This window comes from Eptesicus fuscus, chromosome 4 (genome assembly GCF_027574615.1).
Source record: "Eptesicus fuscus isolate TK198812 chromosome 4, DD_ASM_mEF_20220401, whole genome shotgun sequence".
Classification (NCBI taxonomy): Eukaryota; Metazoa; Chordata; class Mammalia; order Chiroptera; family Vespertilionidae; genus Eptesicus; species Eptesicus fuscus.
Window position 1 is genome coordinate 6,762,501 of NC_072476.1, and position 10,629 is coordinate 6,773,129.

The 10,629-nt window shown below is 47.0% G+C and overlaps 1 protein-coding gene across 3 annotated transcripts in view; it reads right to left on the reverse strand.

Moving 5' to 3' along the window:
- ITGAM (integrin subunit alpha M) overlaps window positions 1–9,627 on the reverse strand; it is a 44,956-nt gene extending 35,329 nt beyond the window's left edge. For all 3 annotated transcript variants that reach the window (XM_054714452.1, XM_054714451.1, XM_008152779.3), the window contains exons 1-5: window positions 9,562–9,627; window positions 7,908–8,013; window positions 838–941; window positions 469–539; window positions 178–295 (exon numbers count right to left, since the gene is read on the reverse strand). In XM_054714452.1, coding sequence (XP_054570427.1) covers window positions 178–295; window positions 469–539; window positions 838–941; window positions 7,908–8,013; window positions 9,562–9,625 — 463 coding nt within the window. In that variant the 5' untranslated portion in view covers window positions 9,626–9,627. The remainder of the gene's footprint in view (window positions 1–177; window positions 296–468; window positions 540–837; window positions 942–7,907; window positions 8,014–9,561) is intronic.
- Window positions 9,628–10,629: the final 1,002 nt, after the last annotated feature.

The following is a 10,629-nucleotide window of genomic DNA, read 5'->3' on the forward strand; positions in this document are numbered from 1 at the left end:
GTGTCTCTCTCTCTCTCTCTCTCTCTCTCTCTCTCTCTCTCTCTCTCTCTCTCTCTCGGAACCGTCTCCACCTAGACTTCTAAGTCACGCTCCAGACGATGAGCGGTCCCCAGTCCAGTGCTGCCCCGCCTCTCGCCTCCCGCTGCCCCCCTTCACTCGATACCGAGCGCAGCCTACCTCTGAGGGCCTTGGGGAACCGCTGGGGCGGCTGCCGCAGGTTGGATCCAAACAGGAAGCAGAAGCCGTTCACGTAGGTGTTCTCCTTGCACATTTGGTGTAGGGTGGGGCCGCAGGCCTGGAAGGCAGGGTGTAGGTGTGTGTGTGTGTGGAGGGGGGGGGGGGGCGGGAGCTGTCCCCTGCTTTCTGTCCTTTTACCCCAACATCTCCATCCTCTGCAAGACCCCAGCCCCAACAGCCCCAGGTCTCCACGCCTCCCCTCAGACACTCCCTAACCCGGGGGCAACTCACCAGCAGCCGGAAAGGGTTGGTGGCAAATGCCAGAGACAGACCCAAGGACATGTTCACAGCCTCCGGGGGGACTGAGGACGGACATGTTCATGGTCACATTCAGGAGATGAAAGGGCCTGAGTAGAAGCTAGACAGGGGTCACCTCGCCCTGGGAGACACAGGCTGGCAGGTGAAGGGGGCACCCGGGTCATGGGAAAGGAGCGCCTGGGGGTGCCTGGGGTAGAGTTGCCCCACAACACAGAGGCTGGGAGCTGACCCCTGGGCCCCAACCACAGACCCTCCCCCCAGAACAAAGGGGGCGAAGGGGATGCCCGGCAAGTCCAGGGACGTGCCCAGGAGGCCCGGCGGCTCAGGGAGGGGCGGGCTCACCCTGCAGCTGGATGGGCTCGCAGGCGGACGTGCTGTAGTCACACTGGTAGAGGCCGCCCGTCTGATTGGGAGTCTTTATCTCCTGGGGGGCTCCCACCACCACCCTGCGGGGACAGTTGGGAACAGATCGCCACAGGAATCCGAGCGAGTGGACAAGTGGGGAGAGAAGGAGACTAGGGAAGAAGTCCTGCCCCGGGGGAAGTGGGAGCCGACCCACAGCGTCTCCAACTCCTAGAGACAGGGGGCTCAACAGAGAAAACGTGGGAGCTGTTAGCTCTCCGCGTGGGAAGGACACAGAGCAAACAGGTCATTGAAAACCGGTCCCGCTCGCTCTTCTTGTGGCACCCAAGGTGGCGGCTGCTTAGCTCGCTGCCGGGGGGCGATGGCCGCAAACTTCTGCCTTTTGTGAGAAGCGGGTGGCCACAGAGGCCGGAGGGGTTATGTGGTCGGAGTCAGTGGTGGGAACTACACACGAGGTTTCCGCGTGAAGCAGGGGTCCGGCCATGGCGAGTCGCCGGCTGCCATGTGAGAGGCGATCCTGCTACAGACCAAGGAGGATGGAGAGACAGTCCCAGCTGGAGGGAGGACAAATAAGGCGACCAGATTTTAACATTGGTAAAGCGGGACACCATTGACCGGGCGGGGGGGGGGGGGGGGGGGGGGTTCTTGATTAAAAATTTGGTCTATACGGAGCAACAAAAATTTTCATAGAACGCAAAAATAGTATTATAATATATTTTTTAAAATTTCAACATAGTACAATTTACAAATATAATAAATAAAAAATTATGTATAGTATTATTTTATTCTTTGGCATATTTCTCATTTGAGTGAATTTTTTTTAGTAGATTGCTGTCGTTGTTTAAAAGGTCATGAATTTGCCGTAATGTAAGTCGTAAGTGTCACTTTCAAGGCCGGCGCTAGACTTTTTGCCGCCACTATAAAATATAAATAATACGAGTACTGTCTGCTAAATTCAAGAAAATTTATGTATTTATGAAATAAATAAATAAATTACTTACCTAAATTATCTGAATAGCTGATTTGTAATGACATCACTTGTTTAACTAGCTTACTAGCACGCAGTACGATGTGTATCGTCTGAGAGACAGTTACAAAATGTTTCCGTCGTTGCCAATCCCAAAAAATGCCATTGTTCATTCAGTCCAAACAATGGTGGTCGAATTCTAACAACTGATCAACAATGCGAACTTTGATAAGCAGTTCTCAATAATCAGTTCTCAACAATTATTTGTTATTATTAAAGTTTAACATTATAAAATTAACAAAAGTAATATAGAACTCATATCCTGGCTAAATAGCCGCATGGCCGCCGAAAACCGTATGTTCCCTTCCCGTTCTCCCGCCGTTCCCTTGCTTGTCCTGCATTCTTTCCAAAAATCGGGACTTTATTAAAACGCCGCGGGACGCGGGACAAATTGTTAAAAATCGGGACTGTCCCGCCAAAAGTGGGACGTCTGGTCACCTTAACGAAGGGGAGAAAGATATTCCTGGTCTCCTTGGCACTGCTGTGCCTCCTGGCCTGGGCCCCAAAGAGCCAGCAGAACCACCAACTTCTCAATCCCTAGAGAAGAGGATGTCCACCAGCGTGCGGGGAGAAAGCCCCTCCACAAGGAAGCTGAGAAACTGGGACCAAAGCACTCAGGCTCAGCGTCTGGCTGCTCACGGGCTGCAGCCCCAGGCGGGCGTGCTGCTCTGAGGAAACAGCGCACTAAGGAGAGTAAGGAAGAGGCCGCAGAACATGCTCAACTTCTGGCCAAGAGGACGAGGGAGGCCACGGGAAAACGCAGGAACAGATTGCCAAGAGACCTAGGCTGTGCTGTCGGAGAGCTCCTACCTCTAAGTCTGAGCTCAGGCAAAAACGAGGTTTTTCCTTGCCCTGGCGGGTGTGGCTCGGTTGGTTGGAGGGTCGTCCTGTGCACCGATAGGTTATGGATTTGATTCCCAGTTGGGGCACGTACAGAAGGCAATCGATGGATGTTTCTCACATGGATGCTTCTCTCTCTATCTCTCTCTCTCCCTTACCATCCGCCCCCACCCTCTCTAAAATCAACAAGCAGCCCTAGCCAGTTTGGCTCAGTGGATAGAGCGTCGGCCTTCCGACTGGAGGGTCCCGGGTTTGATTCCAGTCAGGGGCACATGCCCAGGTTGCAGGCTAACCCTAACCCTAACCCTAACCTGGGCGTGCAGGAGGCAGCCGATCAATGATTCTCTCTCATCATTGATGTTCCTATCTCTCCCTCTCCCTTCCTCTCTGAAATCAATAAAAATATATTTAAAAATAAAATAATAAATAAAATCAATAAACACATACTTGGGTGAGAATTTTTATGAGATTTTTGTCAAAAGTAACAAATAAATACGATCAGACATCAAAAAATGTTTAATTAATAAATAAATATGGTTAAGTTAAACCACACAGTCATTTTAAATAAATTTCTGTCTGTGATAAATTACCATAAGCAACGTTAAAAAAAAAAAAAAAGATAAACTGGTGGGAGAAAGATTAGCATACTCAGCCTCCTTCCCTCATTATAGTCATAGCTCCTACAAACCAATAAGGAAAAATAATAGCCGAGGCCGGTTTGGCTCAGTGGATAGAGCGTCGGTCTGCGGACTGAGGGGTCCCAGGTTCGATTCCGGTCAAGGGCATGTACATTGGTTGCGGGCACATCCCCAGTGGGGGGTGTGCAGGAGGCAACTGGTCGATGTTTCTCTCTCATCCGTGTTTCTAGCTCTCTGTCCCTCTCCTTTCCTCTCTGTAAAAAATCAATAATAAAAAAAAAGAATAAAAAAAAAAAAAAAAGAAAAAATAATAATAACAATAACCCCAAAGAAAAATGGGCTATAGATAAGACAAAAAGAGTGTTCACAGAAAAGGAAATAATCTCTCATTTGTACAGAAATGCAATTTAAAATTAAATTGAGATGCCATTTGTCACCTGTTCCATTTACAAAGATCAGTAAGTTTGATAACACATTGGATTGGTAAATGGGCAGCGAAGCAGGAGTCCATAAATTTCTGGTGTGAGTTTAAATTGTTGCCACCTCTATCGAGGGCAACTGGGAAAGTTATTAAAATTACATACATGTATGTTCCCTGTGATCCAGCCATCCTAGTTCCAGGCATTTACTTCCAAATATATTTGCACATGTGCAAAATGACAGCATTGCGCACATAGAAAAAGTGTGGAAATAATGACACATTAAGAAGAGATTTAAATATAATACGAATGTGAATTACAGTATCTTCAAATAATAGAATATGATGCAAGCATTAAAAAATGAGTAACTTATCTGGTAAAATTACCATGTTCTATTTTTTTTTAAATATATTTTATTGATTTTTTTACAGAGAGGAAGGGAGAGGAATAGAGAGTTAGAAATATCGATGAGAGAGAAACATCGATCAGCTGCCTCTTGCACACCCCCTACTGGGGATGTGCCTGCAACCAAGGTACATGCCCTTGACCAGAATCGAACCTGGGACCCTTGAGTCCGCAGGCCGACGCTCTATCCACTGAGCCAAACCGGTTTCGGCACCATGTTCTATTAAGAAAAAAAAAATACAAAGAATGGCATAGAGCAGAGGCCAGCAAACTTTATCTGAAAAGGTAATACTATTTCCATAATATTGTTTGTTGTTGTTAATCCTCATCCAAGGATATTTTCCATTGATTTTTAGAGAAAATGGAAGGGAGAGGGAGAGACAGAGAGAGACATACTTGATTGGTTGCCTCCCGGCATCGAGCTTGGAACTGAGGTATGTGCCCTTGAACGGAATCAAACCTGGGACCTTCAGTCCAAGGGCCGATACTCTATCCACTGAGCCAAACCAGCCAGGATAGAATCTGCAACCCTTTGGTGTATGGGATGACGCTCCAACCAGCTGAGCCACCCGGCCAGGACTGTCGTAGCTCTTAATTCTGCCATTGTAGCTCCAAAGCAACCATAAACAATAAACGATGAGTTGGGGTGGGGCAGCAATGACATTTATTTACAAAAACTGGCAGCAGGCCATAGGTGGAGTATAACGAGCGCTAAAAACTGTGAGCAGGAATGGGGGTGGGTAGGAAAATGTAGAGGTCCATCCACATAGAATCGCTCTGCAAGAAGACACCCGAACCCTGTCAAACACCACAGCATATCTCACAGAGCTAAAACTTATCATCCAAAATCTCCATGGAACCACAAAAGGCCCCAGAGTCACAGCAGCCGTGGAAGAGAAGAGCAAGGCTGGAGGTATCACACCACCTGTCATCGAACTGCACTTCGAGGCCGCAGCACTCGGAGCAGCCTCGTACCGCTTTCGGCTCCAAGGAGGCTTAGGGGCAACTTCCCTCCGTCTTCCCGAATCTGGGCTCATCCCACACCAGCCGCCTCCACTGTGCCACCGAAGGCTGACCCCAACGAGATAAAGTCAGACACCTTAGGTGTGCCAGTGGGAAGCCGGTGCCACGTTTTCCCTGGCCCCCAAGATCAGCCCCCTGGGTCTGTCTCCAAAAAGAGCGGTGATGGCATCACCAAAGCAAGCGGTGATTGGAAGGGTCTGAGAATTAAGTGGAACTGACCATTCAGAACGGACAGGCCCAGATTGAGGTGGTGCCTTCTGCCTCCGCCCTGATCATCAAAGCCCGCAAAGAACCGTCAAGAGACAGAAAGAAACAAAAGAAACCATTAAGCACCGTGGAAATAACACTTTCGATCAGATTGTCAATATTACCCGACAGACGTGACATGAACTAGAGAACTCTCTGGAACCATTAAAGAGGTCCTGGGGCCAGCCCAGTCTGTGGGTTGCAGTGCTAACAGCTGTCACTGACATCAGCAGTGGCACAGTGAAAGGCCCGGCTAGCTGAGAACTACAAAAAAATAGTTAATTTAAACATCATTTGAGCCCATCTGGTGTGGCTCAGTGGTTGAGCGTCAACCCAGCAACCAAGAGATCATGGGCTGAGCTGCGGGTTGGATTCCCCAGTAAGGGGCATGCAGGAGGCAGCTGATCAATGTTTCTATTTCTCTATCCCTCTCCTTTCCACGCTCTATAAAATCAATAAAAACATATTTTTTTAAAAGATCATTTGACAACAACAACAAAACAGCATAGTCCTGGCATAAAAACAGACATAGATCAATGGAACAGAATAGAAAGCCCAGAAATAAACACAGGCCTCTATGGTCAATTAACACTGCCAAAGAGGCAAGCGCATACAGTGGGGTAAAGACAGTCTCTTCAGTAAATGGTGTTGGGAAAACTGGACAGGTACATGCAAAAAAATGAAACTCGACCACCTTCTTATGCCATATACAAGAATAAACTCAAAATGGATTAAAGATATAAATGTTAGACTCGAGACCATAAAGTCTTAGAAGAAAAGATAGGCAGTAAGATCTCTGGCATTTCTCATAGCCATGTTTTTATTGATACATCTACTCAGGGAAGGGAAACAAAAGAAAAAATAAACAAATGGACTGCATCAAACTAAAAAGTTGTGTTCTTTTTAATATATTTTATTGATTTTTTCACAGAGAGGAAGGGAGAGGGTTAGAAAGTTAGAAGCATTAATGAGAGAGAAACATCGATCAGCTGCCTCCTGCACACCTCCTACTTGCGATGTGCCTGCTACCAAGGTACATGCCCTTGACCGGAATCGAACCTGGGACCCTTCAGTCCGCAGGCCGACGCTCCATCCACTGAGCCAAACCAGTCAGGGCAAACTATAAAGTTTTATACAGCAAAGGAAACCATCAACAAAATGAAAACACAACATCCTTAATGGAAGAACATATTCACCAATGATACATCTGATAAGAGGTTAATATCCAAAATTTATAAAGAACTCATGCAACTCAACATCAAAAAAAAATTTTTTTTCAATTTAAAATGCGCAAAAGACCTGAATAGACACTTCTCTAAAGAGGACATACAGATGCCCAATAGACATGAAAAGATGCTCAACGTCACTAACCATCAGAGGAACGCAAATTAAAACCACAGTGAGATATCTCCCCGCGCCTGTCAGAATGGCTGCCATCAACACACCCACAAGTGACAAGTGTCGGCCAGGATGTAGAGAAAAGAGAACCCTCTTGCACTGTTGTTGGGAATGTAAATTGGTGCAGCCACTGTGAAAAACAGTATGTGGCGGGGGGGGTCCTCAAAAAATTTAAAATGTAATTGCCTTATGACCAGCGATTCCATTTCTGAGTCTATGTCAGAAGAAACCCAAAATACTGATTCGGAAGAATATGCACCACTATGTTCATTGCAACATTATTTACTCACAATAGCCAACCTATAAAAGCAACCCAAGTGCCTATCAATAGACCAATGAATAAAAAATTGTGGTACATATACACAATGGAATATTACTTGGCCATAAAAAGGAATGAAATCCTACCATTTGTGACAGCATGGATGGACCTAGAGGGGATTATGTTAAGTGAAATAAGTCAGTCAGAGAAAGACAAATACCATATGATTTCACTTACATGTGGAATCTAAAGAACAAAATAATTAAACAAACAAAACTGAAATAGACTCATAGAAACAGAGAACAGACTAATGATTGCCAGAGGGGCAGAAGGGTGAGGGACTGGCTAAAAATAGTAAAGAGATTAAATACAAATTGGTAGTTACAAAATAATCACCGGATGTAAAGTACAGCATAGAGACATAGTCATTAGTATTGTAATAACTGTGTATGGTGTCAGAGGGTATTGGCAATATCAGGGAAACCCTTTATAAAGTATATGATGGTCTAACCTCTATGCTGGTATATGCTGTACACCAGAAACTAATACAAAATAAAATTGAATGTAAACTGTAATTGGGGTGGGGGGGGGAATGTTTAAATCCTCCTAGGATAGGAACTGGGAGAAAGGAGTGTGGGAGATTTTTCACTATCATACTCCTTGGTATTAACTATTCGAAAATAAATCAAGAAAAACAAAACAAAAACAAAGGAAATGCCGGGGTGGGGGGTGTTCAGAGATGTGATCTTAGAGGGAAAATATGTGAGGCAGGGAGCTCCACAAGTGGCCCTTACCGGGATCCCTCAAGCTGGACCACGCTCTGCCCGAAGCTCCTTGCATTCTCTCGAAAGATCACTGGGTTTTCAGTGTCCAGGTTGAACCCATGACATAAGGCCAAGGCTGGAGGGAAAACAGAGGGGTGAGGGTCAGGAGGAGAGAAGGACATAGTTAAGAAAGCAGTTCGCCCCCCTGCTCCGTGCACCTTCCTGTGGGATTCACCCTCACCCAGCGAGGAGATGTGGGGCTCCCACATGCAGCTCTGAGAGCCTGAGGCAGAGCTCAGCACACTTTTTCCACAAAGGGCCCGATAGTAAAAATTTTAGGCTCTGTGGGCCCACAGGCAATTAAATTACTTATATACAAGTAGAGTATATTATGTACTTACATAATACTTACATATTATACTAGAGGCCCAGTGCACGAAATTCGTGTACTCAAAGGGGGTGATCCCTCAACCCAGACCGCACCCTCTCGCAGTCTGGGAGCCCTCAGGGGATGTCTGACTGATGGCTTAGGCCACTGCTGCGGAGGCCGGAGAGGCTCCCACCACCACTGCTGTGCTAACCAGCCATGAGCCCAGCTTCTGGCTGAGCGGGGCTCCCCCTGTGGGAGCACACTGACCACCAGGGGACAGCTCCTGCACTGAGCATCTGCCCCCTGGTGATAAGTGCATGTCATAGCAACTGGTTGTTCTGCTGTTTGGTTGATTTGCATATTAGCCTTTTATTATATAGGATATTATATAAGTATTATATAGGTAGGTGCTTATATACAAGAGAGCAAATGCATTCCCACAAATTGTTCATCGAGGGGATTCAAAATATAATAATTGAGTACACTTTTTGTTATGCAAATTTGCTAATGACAAAGGGAATTCTTTGGGGGAGATAACATTTCTCACTTCGCTGGGATTAAATCAGTGTTCCCGAGCATGAACCGATTACAAATGTCCATCTGCAACCCACGGCTCACGGGCTCTACAAGTTGGCGGTGGAACCTTTGCCTTATGCCCATAGACCTGTTTCCTGACCCCTGACCTAGCCCACCAATGCGGGGTGCTTCCAGCCCCTCTCTGAGCCTCACCCTGTGTTCCCACCCTGCTGATTTGCCCAAGACCAGGTTCCTAAAGTCTCTCGTTGGGCAATTTCCTTCCTATGCAACTCTCACGCGTTTTATTCCCGGTCTTTGGCTCATTCGCCACAAAGCACAGGCATACAAGGAAAACAAACTTAAACCATTTGATCCATCCGTCATTCAACAAACATCTACACCTGGGTCCTTAGGAAATAGAACTGGGAGCAAAGTGGTGGTGAGGTGGGATCCAGGAAGAGACACTCTGAGAAGAGGACCCGGTGCCTGCTGTGTACACTTTGGCCTGTCGTTTCGCCTCTCTAGTCTCAGGTTTCTCGTCTGTGCAGCAGAGGGGCCAGCCAAACCCCCTGGCACAGCCTATGAATTCAGTCCTTCCTCCGAGCTTCTCTGCTCATCTCATCTTGGTCTAGCTCTACTCTCTGCTCCTTCATGAATCTCTTATCCTTCTCCAAATCCTCTTTGTCTCTCCCCAATCTAACCCCTTGATATTCTGCACCCCTTCTCTCTACTCGCAGACTCATAAGTTCCCCTCGTCCACACCCTAAGCACCTCCCCAGCCCCAGGCCCCTGGCACACCTGTTAAGAGAAGGACTCGGTCAGTCATGGCCGGAGAGAGCAGGCACCCTGTGACTGTGGGCATCACCAAAGCCAGGAAGGACATAAAAAGAGAAGTAGTGAAGCAGAAATATGCTAGAGACTCAAAGGAAGAGGGCGGGGGCTTAGTTAGCACATAGCGACCTTGACCTCCCTCCTGTGGCCACACTCAGCTCCCCCGCTCCCCCCCCCCCCAAGGAACCCCTCCCTCGCCCAGATCCCTAACCCAAACCAGAAAGGTCGCTATTTTAATGGTGTTATTTGCCCACCAGCTTCTGGGCTTGTGAAAGCACTGTGAAAAGCAAGCCAAGTAGGCTCAGGAACGTGTGGTCTAAACATTAGCGCAGATTACGCAAGTGTGGGAGGTCGCCCTCTGGGTCTCCCTGAAAGCACGCTGTGCAAAATGCCCTGCCCTCCTGCCCAAGGAGACAGGAGCACCCTTCAGCCAGAATTGCCCTCCTTTGTACCCATCCATAAGGACAGCTCAGACACAGAGACCTGTATTACTTTGTTTAAAACAAACAAACAGCCGAGACCGGTTTGGCTCAGTGGATAGAGCGTCGGCCTGCAGACTCAAGGGTCCCAGGTTCGATTCTGGTCAAGGGCATGTGCCTTGGTTGCAGGCACATCTCCAGTGGGGGGTGTGCAGGAGGCAGCTGATCGATGTTTCTCTCTCATCGATGTTTCTAACTCTATCCCTCTCTCTTCCTCACTGTAAAAAATCAATAAAATATATTTTTTAAAAATAAAAATAAAAAAAAATAAAACAAACAAACAAAATACCTCAAACCCTTTGCCCAGGAATTTTCACTTCCAAGAATTTATCCTAAGAAATAGCTCAGAAGTACAATCAAAGCATATGTATAAGCTGGCGCATTGCAGCATTGCTTTTCATCGTGAAACACTGGAACAGCCTCAGTATCTACCAGCAGAGTGGCTGAATGATGCCTCCCCTGGGATATACCCTTACATTCCATCTAGTCGCTTCTGCTTCTGTTTCAAAGGCACAGGAGCATCCTTTCAGGAAAGATATGGAACACCAAACTGGGA